Genomic DNA, 19,488 nt, shown 5'->3' on the forward strand with positions numbered 1-19,488 from the left:
AAACTCTAAATCTTTCACAGCAATGCAGTGTCATAGAGTAAATTAGAAAATCAAGTTCACATTCCAGGTAGCTAACTTTGTAATGTGAACAACGTAGTTTCAGTGCGTGCGTCACAATCGTCAAAACACTGAATGATGCCACTGTGGTAACTTTGTAAAATTCTGCCTTGTGGTATTGTAACCTCCTTAGATTTTGACATCTGATGGACCTTCATGTTACATGGTGCAGCAGTGAATGACATTTCACTGTATGTATGTTCCAATCCTGGGTAGAGATGTGCAGACCACAGTTACTGTACATCGACGGGCACTGCAGTTAATAATTCTGACTAATAGTGTATGGTGAAATAATAGATTACATCTATAATGAGGAAAATATTTGCTTATTATGTTCTATAACATGACTTTGTTGTCAGGCAGGAATTAGCAGGCATTAATAATTTTAGATTAAATTTTTTTTTTTTTTTACTTCAAGTGTTTATTTAAATTGTGTTTTTAAAATCAACTTACCTTAGCTCATCACACATAAATACATGCCACTGACAAATAACGTTGGTGTTTAGGTGTGGTTGTCTAATTCTTAGAAAAACAATCTGTTTGTGTGGGTGATTCATGCGACGGTGAGAGAACCCATCCATGCATCGCTACTGGTTGGAACAGTTGCATCTCAATTTGGGCCTTTATTAAAAAACAGCTAGGACCATTTACCACTTACCTAAAGGTTTTCCATCAAACTGATAACTTTAGTAATTTATGAGAATGGTTTCTCACTTTAGCACTTGTAATTTATCAAGCATAAATGCCAAGCTCCCAGTGCTTCCAAACTTATTAAATGTGAGAACAAACACGGAAATTATGTTTTTATGCAGACAAGAATTGGTCCTTAATCTGGGAATATTCTAATTTAAACTATTTCAGTCTATCAAAAAGCAAACATCTGATGCATGGCCTACACACACAACCTATTTTGACCACTGTGGAGACAAAGGACAAGCTATAGTTTGGAGGCTGGGAGGCCCGAGTACAACAGGAAGGTTATACCTGATATGGACATGAGAGCTAGATGAGGGAGGCTCGAAGCCTTGTAAGGGAACATCTGGTTTTATCATGGAATCAGTGCAGGCTCCTCTCATAAACACAACCTAACGCCTGAGCCCCGGAGCTCTGGCCAATAACAAGCATGTGAACACAAACGCCATCAATCAGAGCGGAGCCGTGGTAGGAGGAGTTCACGGGGAAGTAGAGAGAGTGAGACAGGCAGAAGGAACAGAGAGAGAAGAGACCACAACAGTGGTTAAGTAAATCATTTACAAGCAAGTGATCAACACTGGCTTCAAGCAGCTTCTCATTTCTCCTCTGCATATGACACTCTCAGCGATGGTGGCAGGGAGTTGAATTAAAAAAAAAAAAAAAAGAGCTTCAGAACCTCGAAGTTGTATACATATCGAGTCAAAAGTCAAAATCAACACAGGATGGGCCACTCTGAAGCACTTCAACGTTCTAGCTGTTGCCATTTGAGAACGCACTTAAATAACTCAATGGTTGTACATTGTATGAGAGTAATTTAACCAAATTCTGTTCACTCTTCTTGGAAAATTTGTAGTGAGAGGTTGTTTTGGTGCTCCATAGAAACAAAGGACATGTTTCAGCGTGCTCTTCCTGATTGTTGATCGTGGTTTGAAGGCCTGGGCTGGATCACAGAGGTAAAGGTCAGCGTCATACAGGGCTCATACATGTGCTTTTCTAAATGCACCCAGGTCTGCAAATTATAACTAGGTATTATTTTTAAGGGCTGCATAATATTTGCTAAAAACACTGAAAGCTGCGTTCATCAATACACATTTAAATTAGGGGAGGAGTCAATTCTACAGGACATTTTAGGCTCTTTTAGGACAGTATCTTGGGATAATTTTCACAGTATTTTGCCTAGTTTGAGCAGTTTTATGCACTAATTAGCCCTTTTAACAGCAGAAGCTGAACCAAATGTATGCCTGTGTACATGCACGTATAAAAAAATTGTCGTGAGGCACACAAAATGTAGGTACAGAAACTGTACCCTACATCGATTGACTTAGACCATTTCTCCGTCAAATATAGAGCCGTCAAATATGGAGACAATGTAGAAAAAAAAAATATGCTGTAAGCGTAACTACTCTTTTTGTTGTTGTAGTTTTGTATACATTATAAATTATATCCATGGTGCAACCTCCAGAGCTGAAATATTAAGACAACTTGGAAGTGCAAAAAAACTCCAGTGGCTCAAACGAACACTTCAAGGCTGTCTCCAAAAGTGGGTGAATCCAAATAGACCATCATGTTAAATGCCCAGCACAAATAAACCAGGTTTATAGCCTGGTACAAATTTTACCTTCAATAGCTAATTTCCCTATTCACGATAACTCTGTAGGGATAATAAATTTCATCGAACTCAACCATTTAAATTATATTACGGTTTACAAATTATATAATTAGGGCCCAAGGCGCTTTGAGTGACAGGTAGACGCCCTCTCAGATTCTCAAGTTGTCCGTCCAGGCATCACCAGCCCCACTGTATGGACAGACAAACTCCTAGTTTGACACGGACATACGTGTCTGACATATGTTATCAGTAAACAGTCTTTGTTGCGGCCAGTCGCTTCATGCATCTGCAGAGCAAAGCAGTGGCTTTCGTGTAACTTGTCATTAAGAAGAGCGTATCATAGATGCGATCAAGCATTGCTGAGACCATGTCGATAGCAGACGGAAGTACTAATTCCGTTATAGTGAGCATTTTTTTTACACTGAGCAACTCTATAGGCAACTTTATATATAAGGTGATTTGAGCATTTGAATACACAGATGCAGCTGTTATCAAGCGATTCTTTTGTACACAACAGCTTTGAGTCTTTTCTGTTTTAAAAAATCAAATGGCTTGTCCTCATGCTCTGGATGTGCTGTCTCCAATTAACGTACAATTAACAAAATTAACGTTTCAAACTTTTAAAGGCTAACATTTTTAGAGACACAACACACTGTGGTCTCTCTTCGCTATCCATCGTTTTACTGGTGAAACAGAGGGCGATATATGGTCATAAGTTGTGTCATGCGTTGATTAAGACTCATCCTCTCCTGTCATTAAGCTAGGAGCCCTATCACAGACCTCTTCGGGGTATGCTAGCAAGCTCAAGCTCATTCTCCTGCCACATACATTTAGACCTTTTGAATATCAAGATTTCATACATCTCTGTAAATGACACAACACTAAAAGCCAAAGTCGAACCGTTCAGTGTGAAACAATCCAATTCCTTTGCATGGCCAAACAAGCAAACGTCTATCAACTGAAAACTTGAAGGATCGCATCTGATCCCTCCCAACACTGCGAAAGGTCATGGGCTAAATCTACAGGCCACAAAAAGGGCTTCTGTTGCAACGTCCGAGAGCACGACAATAATCCACCACGGCTTCATACAAGGGTGGGGCGTTTCGGTATTTCACATTGTGAAGTCCCCAGAGTTTAGCACACACATAATGAAGTGACAGTCACTGCGTCATGAGGCTTGTATGCCCCCCGTGACGACCATGGGGAGGCTGCCACTGGAGCAACAGAAAAAAAGAGAAAAATAGCATGCGAGTGAGGCAACACGTTTTTTTGAATCAAAAGAGAAACATGAGGAGGACCAGCTGAGCTCAAGAATGACAGAAAACAAACAAAAAAATGTGTCCTAGAAAAAAATTGCAGGGATTAAAAAAAAAAACACTGTCTCCTATTTAAGAAAGGATAACAGACATTTATTAATATGTTATATCTCCAACCAGTGACTGGCAGTGGCAAACATTGTTCTGTAAAAGCTATGCCAAAAGCCCACAACAAGAAAGTGAAAAACATTTTCTGTGTTGCCTTTAAAAATAATGTCATCAACGTTATTCGAATTTAAATATTCTGACATTTAGTACAAAGGCATTCCAGGGAAAATATTTGAGTATGACCTTTATTAATGGAAGGGTGACTCACATGATTCCTTTCTCAACAACTGAGCACAGGATATTTAATTTATTTGTAGATATTTATCATTGGCTAGTGGTGCATTCAACAAATATATTCGCCAGAGACAGCACTGCCCATTTCAAAAATAAACAAAATGCACCAGAAAGACTGTTAGGAACTAATACTTGTCAACTTGCTTTGGGAAAAGTAAGCTCAATGCTCAGGAAAGTGCAATGCCATGAGCAGTTTGAGAACCAAAAATAAATGTTGTGCCATAATGAATTTTTCCTTGCAGAAAATAGTCATTGTTTTTGCTTGCTGCCCACCAGATGCCCATGATTACCTGGGCTGACTCCGCTGTGGGGATGTCCTGATCGGTATCGGGGCAGATCAGGGCATTTTAAAAAGGATTGGATGGGATGGGCGCTAAGCCAAGCTCCATGTTTTGTATTGTTTTACGGCTGCTGTAAACCAAGACCAAATGATAAAAGAATGTGACCTTACATGTCTGCTGCCTGGACATACTTCACAGAACTGAGAAAGAGATTTGTATTGTGCAGTGTTATGCTGTTTTAATGCTGGTTTTTAAGCAGAATTTTGATTTAATTGTGTAAAGGTTTAAGCTAAGCTATATTCTTTATATTTATTTGTTTTTACATTCTTTACTGTACTTATTTTTTTTAAAAATGAAGAAGGCGCTACTGTTGTGTTATAAAATGGAAAATAAGGCAAATTTTATTTACAAAAACATGCACACACACACACACACACACAAAAAAAACAACAACAACAAAAAAAAAAACACGGACAAACCAAACTCAATTAGGACTGGTTTGGGGGCAAAAAAAAACCAACAAAAACATGATGATCAGGACTTTCCTATTCAGAGACTGTGTTACTGACCTGTTGACCAAGAGGCCTTGCTTTTGACAGTAGAGATGATAGTTCTGATTTCAGACACATTGTATCGTGGAACAGGAAGGCACTTTCTTGTTTTTGACCTTAAAGGTTCCTCTAACCGCCTTAAAATATGGCAAATGTAATGAATGAATGAATGAATGGACTTTATTGTCACTATAACAAGTACAGCGAAATTGCAGTAATAAGGAAATAACATGAAATAAAAACAAATGACAAGGAAATACCTACAGAGTTGTTGCAAAGCTTCCTTGGGTCAGGTATGACCAGTAGAAGGATGTAATGTTTATTTATTTTTCCCCCGCAGGAAGTTTCCAGGAAAAAAAGCTGACATGTATGAGGAAATAAATTCAGGTTATATAGCATATATAGAGAGTCTTTTTGATTCTTTACAAATGCATCACGCAGTCTGAAGTATAAACACGGAATTACCAGACAGGAACCATGGTTTTTTAGAGTGAGCAGTGTCAATTATCGTCACCTCAATATCCCATCAGGGATCAGGAGCAGACTCAGCAGGCACTGCAGGCAGTGTGTGGGTCATCACATGGTGGAGCCACCAGACATCAGCATTTTACATGTGTAACTATAAACTTAGAGCTTGGCGAGAGCTACCTATATCTCCTGAGACATGAAGGCACATGGCATAAATACTGGAATGCTGGCTGACTGTCAGATGTCACACAAACAAACCTGAAGTAGGTTTACTAAACAGAGTTAAGGAGAACAAAGGTGAGGCCAACATGTCCCCATTTTACCAAGATCTGTGTACTATACAACTTTATTTATTTATTTATTTTTGAAGAACTTTCTAGGTATTACAATGGCGTAGCATGAAGTTGAAATTGATCAATGAGTTCAATAATTTAAATAAAAATAAAGGAAAAGAAATATCAGCAATAATGCAACTTGTGATCTTCAATCGCTTTTAAATGTCATTCATTCAAAGTCTGTGTCAGTTCTTAGTCATCCAGGTCATGGTTTATCCACTCATTCAAGTAACCTTTTCACTTCTAAGAGGCTGTTTGGGAATCTGGGTCTTCTCAGGACCATGTGTACATGGTGCCCACCTGAAACCCACATGTCTACGGTTGTAACAACCAGATACTAACCTGTAATGAGGACAACAACGCGCACGTTAGCCAGAGAAGGCAGACGCTTTGAAAGAGGGCTATCTATTTAAAACTGGAACCCCTATCTGAACAGGGCAGGTGAACTGAGATACATTTGCCATCCCTTTTCAAAACGGCTTTAACATCTGTCCCCAGAAGTTTTACTGCTCTTCATGCCTCGAGTCTGGAGTCTCTGGCCAATACTGTAATGGGTTGTTTAGAGAAACATTCATTGGAGGAAGAAAAACTGGAACAAAACAAATTTCTTCCAATTACATGGGAGTTTCAGGAGGACAATGCCTTCAGATGTCCACTTGGATAAGTGTAGATACTTCTTTAAGAAACCCAACAAGTTTTTTGGATATTTTTTCAAAGTCTTTAAAAAAAAATATCTGATGCAGATTGAACATCTTTAGCGTCATCATATATATTGGCTTAGGGACATCCACAGAACATTCTACTGCAGTGGCCGGTTTCAGTTTCCTTTGAATGTGTCTTTTAGTGTATTACTCTCACTGCTCTGCTGCTCCATGATATGCTAGTTAACTTCATTAGCTGTATGGACAGACAAGTAATGTGTCCAAAACCTGACAGACAAAAACAGATATCTTCTATCTGCTAACAGCATACCTTTGGGATGCTTTCAGTCTTTGGTACAGTTACATTTTTATCAACAACTATTCTGTTGGTCCATTTGCACGTATATTACAGACAACTGCGCAGTTTTCTTTTAAACTGCACATTTGCCAAGACACAGTATTACAAGACTACAGTGTATTCTGTTGACCAAGGTGGATAGAAAATATTTTATATTGAACATACGAAGAAGAAGTCTCATTCCGAAAAATTACATCACTTTCTGAACCTCTTCCCAACAAGTGTTTTGTAGCCATTGCAACCAAAGAAGACAAGGAAATGAGAAAGTAACTAACTAGCTTGCCTAGAAAGTTGATGGATGCATCTAGCATCATTTCTCATTTTCAATTTCCCCGTTTTTTAGCTATTGTACAGGCAACCTGAATGCGATTTAGATCACTTAGCAACTGTAACACAAAACTTTCTATATGATCACTGAGCTCGGCAGAGTTCACCTGATGACGCACATGCTGCATCTTTAATCCAGGCCTACCCCCAGCCAACTGCTGCTGTATGCAGTCGAGCTTCCAGTGCCTAATGCCCCGTGTCTATGCTGCCATGCCAGGGTGGCCGCTGTTGATACGTGGCATCAAGTCCACTGTTGATCCAGTTGATCCTTTGATACATGGTTGGGACAGATAAGGACAAAGGAGGGTCAGACTGAAGCAGGCAATCCAGCGCATTTCAGAATCTATCTGGGTTATGTCTTACTATTAAAACATTTTCATGTGTATAAAGTACGTTAATATACATGTCGTTGATTGAAGATTGAGACTTTGGCTTGCTTCCCTCCACATCGTCACATAAAGTTTAGAGGGACTCGTGCAAAATGACATTTTCAACACTAGTATAACCTTGTCTTCTGCATGAAGCAAAGTCTTTTTGGCCACTAAACCACTGCCTGTAAAGCCTTGATCCCTCAATATTGCTCTTCAAAAATTCTTGTGAGCACATCAAGGCCTTCGCAGGGAGTAGTTTTGGGCGGGCCACAGCTCCGACTGTATCTGAGTAGCACAGTGTGCATTAGCTGCAGAGAGGGCGTGTGATTAAAACCCTGTGCCTTCTGTTCATTCACTCTGCCATCAATGATCTCCAAATGACTGGCATGAGCACCTATCTCTGTCCATAGACCTCAAGTCTCTGCTGGTGCCGGTTTATCTCGGGCAGCAGCCTCTATCAGACATAATTACTTGCATCACAGCCTCCCGAGCACAGATGCAACAGTCATGACATTTCTTTTGCTGTATATGGACTATCAAATTACTGCGTTACCGCACTCTAATATTTCTCACAAGGATGCTGTCTCATGTGTACCAACAAAGCACAAGCAAATTGGTTTGGCTCAGTACTGTAGCTTTGAAGCAGACAAAAACAAGTAGCACACTGCAACAGAAATAAGCAACAATGCTCAGAAGTTTGGAAAGATGTACTTGTTACTTTAATACAAAACATAGATAAAATCCTTGTAAGATTGTACAGAGACGATTATACAGGACTTGATTACCCTGAACAATAGCGAGTAGATCAAGAGCCACCCCGACAGGATGGGGAGATATCACGTTGAAGTTGCGAGTCATAGACGTTTGTCAGACACAAAATCTACCTACAAAATCTCACTTACATTACGTGAGGAGGGAGCGAAGGAGGGGTGGGATTTCAGTCTGAGTGTGTGTCTGTGCTGGGGGAGGGGTGGATGGGGGGGGTGGATGGGGGGGGTGGGGGTTCAAGTGAGAAAGAAAAGGAGACAGCGACAGACTAAAGAAAAAGTGAAGAAAAGGGGGTGGGGATTTGGCCGGGAGCGGTTTCTCCCCCAAAAATAAAATAAAAAATGATCTCAACCTCACCATTCCACTTAGAAAGATTTACTTTTACCCCGAACGAATAAATTGTGAACAGTTATTGGAAATGGCGATTCCTGTTGGTCGGAGTTAGGGTTTTCATTGCAGTGACTAATAGTGCTTCACAGTTTTGCCCTTTTCAGTGGGATCTGCCCTCAGCTGCTAAACACACACAAGCCCTCCTCTGTAGCTGCGGCTGACGTCAACCGTCACTTAGCAACAGCCTTTTGGTGTAAAAGCAGCAGTGCTGACACCATTTTCAAAAGAAGCGCAGAGATAAAGACAGAAAGAAATTCAGAGAGAATGAGAGACAGAATAAAATGAGGGAGAGAAAGGAGAAAGTAAGTAAAATCTGGGTGAGACTGCATATAATGTTTTGGTGAGAATGCAATGCAAAAATGATAACTGTAATCGCTTTAAGCACCACAAAACTCAAGCTGAAAACACTTTAAGACTATTGAAGGAAAGGATTATGTTATGTCAATAAAGTTGTCTGGAGACTATTAACAGCCAGTAAAATCCATGGCATGCATTCATTTAAATAAAACTTAGATTTACTACATCCTTCACTTCAACTTCTACAAGCTTAAATTTCCACAGCAGCAATTTAAACCAGGGCACCCACCATCTATGTCATAGCAGTCACATTTAACCGTACCACCCCTCGACCGAACTGCTCTCTCCCACAGCTCTCACTCGCCCTGTCACTGCACTGAGCAAACAGTCAGCACATGAAAGGTTCAACAACCTCGTCCTGAACTTAAAAGCTAAGCCACCTGAAATGTTTGCATTGTTAGGAGCCTTGCGGTGTAATTAAAATCCTTTAAGACAAATTGAGCAGAAAAATCTGCACTGTTTCCTCAAACGCAAAAGCCTGATTGTGCTGCAAACAGAGCCAGCAGCTTGGGGAGCACTTTGTCATTACTTATCTGGGAACTTCACATTTGCCAGTTTTTCGTGTTGTGGAAACGGGCGAAGTCTAGGAGGCTGATACAGCAGTTGCAGAGAAAAAAAAAGGGTCTAATTAGCCCAAACTTAGTTAATGGCAATGGCTCAGCGTGCCCCACTCTTGTCCAACATTCTGGGCCTCGACAATACACAAACTCAGCCACAAATAAGCTTTGTACAGATAATAACACAATCAGAGACAAGGTCAGGACATCACATCAAGGCTCATTAGAGAAAAATAAGAAATAGGGAACACGCTGCACAACATATTATGAGCAGTTTAAAAGAAAGCATCTAAACAGCCGTAACTCCAGCTAAGCCCTCAAATAGCAGTAATTTATTGACTAATATGTGAACAATATGTTAAAGAGAGAAGAAAAATAAAACTGTCTGTTAATATCTTGTGAGCACTCTTTTGACGGCGACTCTTCAGCCACCAGAGTCATTAGGCTGAGCTCTGGTAGACCTATCATGAAAACTAAAGAGCTGCAAGCTAATTGCTGGTGATCATGACGCAAACCGTTTCCAGGGTAACCCGAGTTTTGGAGTACCCGCTCCAGCATTTCCTCATCTGTTTGCACTCACACCAGCAGGCTGACAATGCAGTCGCTGCATCCTGTTTCACTCTGCAGTCAGCCAAACACGGTGCCTCGCTCAACTTAACCCCTTCATATGGCTCTGATTCCGCAATGAGAAATTAAAAAGCACCAATGCAAACTAGTTTTCACATTAAAACAAAAAGTGGAAGGGGAGGAACAATTGCAGACAGCATGAGCAGTGAGCAACCCATCTGGAAACTAAAACAATGAGCCAATGATTAACCAGTACAATTCTTAAAACAATGAATTATGTACATTTCAAAAATGGATTAGAAACACCTGAAAAAGCTTCTTGAAAATCAAACGTTAAGGCAATAACCATGAATGCTGACTGAGCTGTTGATTTGACATTAATAAAATGTTCAACTACACTATCAAAGCTACATGTGGCATCAGCGAGGAGTTGCTAAGCAATGAATTAGGACATCTTGGTCTTTATATCGCAACACAAGCTCCTAACTGCTGAGGTTAACTTCACACGTCATTCTCCTTCAGCTAAACAACAGCTGGGGTTAGGTCACGTTTCATCGAAGAGAATTAAACTAATCAGTTCAAAGACAAATGAACATTAACAAGACTTCCACTAAAGCTTGCCATATTTCAATTAATAACCGACAAATTGCATTACATGGCAATTGTGGATGCAAGAGAGATGCTTTTCACGTGGACTGAGAGAAAATGTTCACAGCATTGATAAAATCAAGTTTCCTTAAAAGAAAAAAAAAGTGTGTACATAATCTTTCCTGAAGATAAAATGTGTAATTTGATGATCTGTATTATACGGCAATGAACTAACTAAAAACTATTTTTTTAAAAGCAGGCCAAAAAAAGACTATGAGCGATAATGTAAAAATTAGGTTATTCTCTGAAGTGTGTTAAAATGTATGTTCGGCCTGTTAGAGGCCTCGAGTGGCAAATCATGACCAATAAGGTTTCATCCGATTTGCTAAAAGCAAGATGTACTTCAAGTTTTCTATCAGGCTAAAAAAAAAAAAAAAAAAAAAAAGGTAATGACCAGCAGTTGAAGGATTAACTTTATACTGGAAAATAAAACGGTGCATGTGTCAGCATACACTTCTCACGCTACTCTTGGACTGAACATACATTGTGAGTGGTTTGGTTTTGACAAAGGCAGAGGAGTGTGCATCAGTTTCAGTGATTGCATGGAGGCCTTCATCTGCATAGACAACACATACTGTGAAGATCCTGAAACACTATGTACAGGTATGACTGTGCATAATGTATATGACTAAGAAATTAACCACATATTTATTATACCTGTAGCGTTAGGCTCCATCTGACTGCAGGTGCTAATCTTACCGCACATACTTATTTTTCAAAACTAAAAATCTGCTATTAGGTTTTACAGCAATTGCTTTCTCTCTGCACTACTATAATAGAGATGAAGGAGGATCTGTTCAAAGTAAACATTGCATAACAAGTTAAATACACTTACACCACTGTGCTTATAGAATAACAGCCTCAGAATGCTACAGTCCTTTAGCAAAATATATTAAATTACAAAATATTAAAGTATGTGATTTTGAAATATAAAGTAATAAATACTACTCTGATTTTCTGAGTGAATGAGCTGACGTTTTCTTCGTGGCAGCTTTTTCCACCTAAACACTCGTTCTTTTTGCACACCGTCTGAAGACCGACAATTTCGGCCTTTCTCATCCCTGCTGGAGGCGGACACTTTATTCTACAGGGCAGTTAATAAGACTCTCTCTAATTTTTTTTTCTTCTTTGCAATCACCCTGCGGTACGTCACTCGGTTGTGACGTCAATGTTATATCATTCCACATGGCTTTACAGCGAGCTAACGTGACAGCTGAGAGCTGCTCTGCGTTTTCGCTGCTCTCCCTCCAACCCTTTCTCTATGCAGCCTGCTTCTCTGTTCTCGTCGGGACGGGGGGGTTAGTTAAGTGTATTATTTACCCCCGCCTGCCCCTGTGGAGTGGTCACTGCACAAAAAGAGGGCCCTCTCCCTGAATTCAACACTGCACTGCCAGCATGGCCTCTAAGGTCTTAGTCATGAAGTGAAGCTTTTAGATTTCTGCCATGAAAGACCAAATACAATAATCCTACTTAGAAAAAAAATATATTAATTCCACTTTATTCTCTCCATCTTAAAATAACTAACTGGGTCTCTTAGACACATGCTGACGTCATTTTTCAAGAAAAAAAAAAATAGGTTTCTATTCAGGTTGTACAGTAAAATCGTTGTTCTAGAAAACATTCATTTAGAACACATAACTAAGAACCCACGACCACAATATATATATTTCTCACTTGTGAACAGTGTTAACCTAATTCTGGGTCTTAATTTGGAACAGTCTCAAAGTGAAAGATTAATCTTGCAAGAAAATAAGCAAATACAAAGTTTCATATGGCTTCTTCACAAAGTCACGCCGAGTTCACTCACTTATTTAGATACTACCGAAGAAAAACTTAACAAAACAGAATGACACGGTTAAAGCAGTAAATCTGAGATTCACTGAGCCGGACCCCTGGCAGTAGCAGTTAATCCATAAAGCTTTGGCTGTGCAGGAGGTTTTGAGTTACTGTGGTGGTGAAACACAAAACTGAGAGCACAAATTAACATTAACTGAAACTGAACAGGCTAAATGAGACCAGCTCTGACATTACAAAATACATTGTTCATAGTGTGCTAGTGGATTTAAGATGGCAGCCGCTTCGAAGGGTTTTCTTTCCTAGTCGGCCTGACACATTTAGCTACAGAGACTGTGCCCATGCGGCACCTCATTACATACAAGCGAGGACAACTTAGAAACTGTCATTCAGAAACTTTAGGGTTCAATGTAAAGTCTTCATATTTTTTGGTCACTTATATGTTTTGTTAATGTAGACTAGTATAATTTTGCCCGTAAAGCCATGGCAGCAGGATGACAGGAAACCTGTTGGGTGAGGCTATTAATAGTTTGCTATGGTTGTCCTTTAGCTCATGGTATTTAAAAATTAAAATAAACAAACAAGAATAACAAACAAAAAAAAATGGAGGACTTGTTAGCAATATATTTTTTTGACTGTGAACATTAAAATGCATTCTAACACCATCTCAGCATCAAATACATACATTTTAAATAATACCATAACGTAATAACAACAATAATGTAATAAGGTAAATTCAGATCAGTGTACCGATACTGTAAACAGGTCAGTATGTTGTAAATTTTCAAATTAGGTATTCTAAATCTGCAACGCTCTAAGCCTTTCAAAATTAAACTCATGAGAATTTCGTGGTCTGAGGCAAAATACAAGTACTTAAAAATAACAGCAGTTTCCTGAAACAAGCGGCCTACAGAAGGGACAATTAGATTTTCTTGGGAAATTAAATATATGCACTAGTCAGCAGCAGTCATATTAAACTCCATATCGCGTTCAGTCATCTAGTTTTAGGAACTGCAACCTTCAGAGTTTGTTTTTGAATTCAGCATGTTCTACTGTTCATTTTAGCCTTTGCATCTATTTTGTATACCAAAACGAAAGCTGAAATTCCCTACTTTACAAACTTGCAAGCCATTTCCTTTGGGGTTTTCTTTTCTATGTGTTGTCTCATTTTCCTAATTTATGGGCCGCTACCTTTCAGAACTGTCATTTGATATTGTCCTAAAACAATTAAAAGTAGGAATCAATTGAGCATTAGTGATACTATTTTTACATGGATTTATTCCCATTAACATGCTTTTAGAAGAAAAAAGGACTAGCAATATAGAAACCTACTCATCAGTTGCTCCACAGCACCTCTAGTGGATGAAAACTCTTTGGTGTACGTTTAAAAAAACAATAGCAATAGCCTCAGTCTTATCTGTAGTCGATAATGTCGGTAGCAAAAAGGATCTGTCGGCCACCTAAATGTAAAATATATTCAGGACTTTATTCTCAATGTGACCTCAGAGAATTTATTCACAAATTTGAAAAAAAAAAATAGGACAAGGGTAACCCACGATTTTCAGACATTGTGTTTTTTCTTTTGATGATTATCACTCCGGTATTTCAGCTCAGTACATCTGGTTCCATTTTATGAATTTCAATCACTGTAGCAATGGGGACACGTGAACGACCTTTATGTCCACTCCGAAGTTAGCAGCAAATCAATACGGAAAGGCCCTTCAACATTCGGTATCAATGCCCGCACGACAACTCATTTTCAACAAGAAGTATACAATTTAAACTTTTGTGTCACATTAATGACGTTCTCCAACAATCTTTGAATTACATACGTCTGGGGCTATTTGTAATGCTGGTACCACTCATTTATCACGTGTTTCTGTAGACAATCATCACAGTGATGGTTCAGTCATTATTAATAAACATCAGACTGATTATCAATGATCAATTAATAGCATGCACCTACATCATCGTTGAGGATATAACAGCTCCAATGTAAACAAATAAGAATGTTTCTCACACACAAGGATACTGTAAGATTTAAAAAAATCAACTGTGGCTTTTCACCAAATGTTCTTGCTGTGTAGATTTTAAAACAACACAATTGGAGAAAACAAAAAAACAATGTCTTACTATTTGCATATGCGTTTACCTTATGCTTTATGCAAACACTGGCTCCAGGAAATTGTGTACTTCTTTAGAAGTATGCATAAGGTGTGAACATGCAAGAAAAGGATAAAGCTTCAACTGGAATTTCCTCTGCCAGTATTTTATTATTATCTTTTTTTATTGCCAGTGTTATATAATGGTCATTTACAAGAGATAAAAAGGGGAAGCTACATTTACATCATTATCTGTTTATCTAAAAGAATGTTGGTCATGGGTTTTGCTCCTAGTTGGGTCCTGTTCACCAATGAAGAGTACTGCTGCTGTAGTTACCCACACCACAATATATAATCACACAAATTAAGAATGTTGGATAAACTCCTCGAACAATATTTCAATTTGAGGTGTTGTCCAATCCTAACAAGTACTTCACAGTTAATCAACAACAGGCAGTTTTCGTATCCTGGTAATTATCAAAACACTGAGGATGATCTCAAAAATGTGGTTTAGTTTAGTTGTTTTGAAAGCAAAAATGTATTAATATCTTCTTTGACTTACGCTCCATACTCCAATAACTGTCTGTTATTCTGACCAAAACACCTTCACTTTTATCTGAACATGGAAAACCATGTGTTGCAGCTTCCAGGAAAACAGCCCCGCTCTTTGCAACTGAAAGACATGAACCAGTGGTCCTGTCAGACTGAAGACAGGAAGGTTGACCGTTTTTTTGTTTTTTTTTGTGCATGTGTGTGAAGACAGAGAACGTGCGTAACATCACTAGTGAACCCTGAGTAACTCCTTTCAAAGTGCTTCTCTATGCCGCTTTTTTTTTTGCCAGCCTCCGACACAGTCACTCAATCACTCATTTAGGCAGGTTTCCACCTAAAGAACCCAGAAGTGTTAGTCACATGAACTTTTATGAAGGAATTGAGAGGTCTAACAACAAAAATTGGGCAAATTAGCTGGGTGAACAAAAGGATGGCTGTGAGTCAGATTATACAGCGACCTGATCCAGTCCAGTAGGTGGCAGCAATAGGAACGGCTCTAGAATAGTAATGGCAAATAAAGTGCGTGGAGTCAAGCTGTGCAGCTGTAAATAATAATTTTCTGCTTTGCAAATGGTGTCTATTACATGGTTATGTTACCAATCATGAGCTCTTGTGCTCAGTTTAAATTTCTTCTTCACTGACTACTTTTATGTAGTCAATGAAGAAGAAAGAGAAAAGAACTTATTTGTGTCACCCATAGTGTAGCCCTTCTACATTAAGGGCTACTTGATAATATTGTAAGGCTATCACGGTCTCCCAGTATCCAGTGGGCACATTGCATTGGCCAAGCTGCATCAGAAGACTAAAGCTTGGTTTATAGCTACAAGTCACTTCTACATTGTAAGCTACGCCGTAGCCTGATGTGCACCTCCACAGAAATGTAACTACACGTTGCGGCCATACAGACTAAGCCAGCGACTGGTCCAAATTGCATTTCCTTGTTCTCGTCTCTCAGCAGCTGGACAAAATTCTCCCTTGTTCGGCCTCCTACACACCATCTACTCTGACGTCTACTTAGTCTTCAGTATTGCAGTAAAAGCAACTGTTAATCCAAATGTATTAAATTCAACTCCAACATGAGCTGCTCAGTTCCATTCGCCAATATCTAAAGCATGGAGTCAAAGTCAACACAACTGACCAGTCGCCATACTTGCCAACTAGCGTTTCAGCGTAACAATGCCGACACACCAGCGCACAAGTATAAATACTTGCACGACGTAGGCATCAAACAGACCTGTTTGCGAGAGTATAACCAATCTAACATCTATAGATAAACACATACCCTCACTGCACACATTCGCAACTAACAAACAAGTCACCTGACTGGCATCTACAAGCAGAGATCCATGCAAACAGGTATATTATTGCGTTTACTTATGTCATTTGTCTGTTTTAAGAAAAACTTCACATGACTATTCACTGGCGGAGATGGTGTGATGGTAACACAACAACTGCCAGCAATTGTGATCACAATTTTGAAAAAAATACATTATTTGTACTTTTTTTTCAAAAAAAACTAACAAACAATAATAATATGTAGTACTTTTAGCTAAACAAACTGTGGCGATTCTTTATTTTATATAAATCTAAACATTTCTGCAAATAACACTGCAGCAACATATTCAAAGTACAATCGAGTCTTCAGACTTAAACAACTTGAAAGTCTTTAACATCTTTCCGTACCAAATAAAAGGCTGGCCAATGCGAGAGGCCTTCATTACAGAATAAGATATTACACCCTCCACATAGTATTGTTTACTTCACAGTAATTTTCTGTGATGTATAGGTACATTCTGGGAACTACACAAAGCTTCTGCATCTCACAGGATTAAGGAAATGCGGACTGGTCAAGTAGTCAAATAAGGGCATGTGATCATATTCATACACATTGGATTGAATGATCCACCCTGTTCTTTTTTTTTCTGTTTTCATTTTCATGCTCTGTTTAAGGCCTAATGCAATGTGTCTACTAATCTGCTGATAGGACACAACACAATGAAGTGAAAAACAACTGCTGGAAATAGCACAACTGAGACAAACTGGATATGCATTTTTAGTTCTCTTATCATTTCCAACAAAGCCCGAAGGACGCAAAAACAATGTGCGTGAACTGATGGCTTGGCACCCACTAAAGAACAGCATGCTTTGTTTTTAAATACATTGTTGACGATCCTGCTGACATTTGCCTGCACATAAATGAAGGCAGCAGCTTCTGTCAGCTTCCAGTCCAGCATATTGCTTGCAACAAGATAGTCTTCATTTTGTATGAGTATCACTTGATATAGGAGTATTGGTTTTCAGAAGTAATGCTAAGGAGAAAGGAGCATCACTTCTCAGCGGCCCTGAAAGCTGCATTGTATAAACACACCAGCTTCATACAGCTCTACGTTATACAAGCAAGACATTTAGAAAAGGAAAAAAAAAAAGTGCTCTGTTATGAAAACTGAAGATCCAGACTTGTATGTGCTCGCCATTGTTTTATGTTTTCATATGGGACTGTAGGCCACATCACTTGCTTTGCTGCTGGTTGTGTTGTTATTCTGCCAGCAGGATGTAGACAGCCACTGCATTGATTATCTGCTCTGTAAACGATTAAATTGATATATTCCAAACAAAATGTAGAAAAAAATATGACTGAAAATGATAAACAGACCGGATATCATTTTAATATTTGATATTAAGTGTATTTATAGGCTGTAAAACGCACTTTTTAATAATTAGCTGCAACATTATTTTTTTATGTGTATTTGCACACCAAAAAAAAGGATGAAAAAAAAAAAAAGGCCTGGCTCCTGTATGATAACACTGTAATTCTTAGATTGCTTAATAATAAAGCACAATCATCAATACAATATTATATTATTGCTGACACGTTATCCTTCTGCATTTGACTTATTGAATATCACATGTGTGGCTGATTATTTGGTATTTAAAAAAGGCTAAACGTGATTGATTATACATGTCTTTTTTATATATGACATTAGATGTGTGTTTTGCATTCATGCACATGGCTGTGGATGATCAGTGGGCCTACTTTTGCAACAACAACAACAACAACAACAACAACAGACGTGGTCCTGCAGGGGAAGACCTACCTGTTCTCTGGATATACAAGGTAACGAAGGTCTGCGAGGCATTTTACAACTGCCATAATAGCTGGTCGACGTTTCCCCCAGTGAAACACAACTGGACCTTCTCCTAGGTCTGATCACGGGGACCTTTTCCTCGGCGCTGGAAATCCCACTTGGCGCTTCCCTCGACGGGTAGTATCGGTCGAAGCAGAGCCCCAACAGGGAGCCAGAAACCCCCGCAAAGCAGGCGAAGAGGGGTCTGAGCAGTGCGGGCAGACCGCTCAAACTTGTGAAAGAGACAAGCCACACAATGCTGGCGAAGACCAGTATGAGGACACTGTGTTTGAGTTTCAGCGTCGGGATCAGCGTGAGCAGACCCACACATCCCAACACGAATAACAACCTGCCCACCATTTGCATCTGGTGCTGGTCCTCTCCCCATTGCAAAAACCGCAAAACCAAAAAATCCCCGAGGTAACACGACGCCGGCAGTGACACGAGCCAACATTTGCTGCTCTCCTTCTTTTTCCTCCTCAGGTAAAACGTAAGAAAAAAGAAAGCACATCCTATGCTGAACAGGGGACTGACGGACTGGGAGAAGCCCGACAAAAAAGTCCGCAAATCCCAAAGCGAGTCACTTTGCGAGCTCCTAGAAATGAGAAAAGAGACCGCGAAAATTACAAACGCGCCGACGTAGAGGGCAGAGACCTTTAACAGTTTTGAATTGAGAATGTCTTCGTTGCAAAACCTGCACACGCTAAACAAAAATCCCCTCTGATGGTCCTGTTTAAGGGGGGTGACGCAGCTCTTCACATAGCCGTTCCTGAAGCCCTCTGAGCTGTTTACACTTCCAGCTCCGTCGTGGTGCCTTATTTTGCTGTGCAGAGCCTCTCCTTCCTCCCGTGCAGCCATGGCTCGACTCTGGCTCCTCGTATCCACACAAAAGTCCCCCTCTTCTACTATTCACGCCGTATTAACGCTGAACTACATGACAGCAGACGCACTCCATGGTCACTCAAACGTGCTCCAGCACTTGGACTAAAGAAAGAAGGTGAGATGTTGTTTTTACAGAAATGGGGCTCTCTGTCGCCGCCTACAGGCCACTACTCCCACCTCAGGGCTTTGTGATGTGGAGCTCTGAACCAAACCTGAGCTGCACCAGTAATATAATATTATCAGTATACTTTATTAGGTGGCTATAAACATTTTAAAAAGAAAATGTCAATAAAACTGCTACATTTTTATCTTTCAGGGGTAACCCTTGGGTGTTATGTAGTTATTATATTGTTAATTTAGAATTATATTATCTCTTTTAAAATATAATCTTAAAACC

The 19,488-nt window shown here is 39.5% G+C and overlaps 1 protein-coding gene across 1 annotated transcript in view; it reads right to left on the reverse strand.

Moving 5' to 3' along the window:
* The window catches only part of pde3b (phosphodiesterase 3B), a 43,450-nt gene extending 24,252 nt beyond the window's left edge, over positions 1–19,198 (reverse strand). Inside the window, exon 1 of the mRNA XM_084574901.1 lies at positions 18,180–19,198. Coding sequence (XP_084431027.1) covers positions 18,180–19,067 — 888 coding nt within the window. The 5' untranslated portion in view covers positions 19,068–19,198. The remainder of the gene's footprint in view (positions 1–18,179) is intronic.
* Between the last annotated feature and the right edge of the window lie 290 nt (positions 19,199–19,488).

This window comes from Chelon labrosus (assembly GCF_963514085.1).
Source record: "Chelon labrosus genome assembly, chromosome: 3".
Lineage (NCBI taxonomy): Eukaryota > Metazoa > Chordata > Actinopteri > Mugiliformes > Mugilidae > Chelon > Chelon labrosus.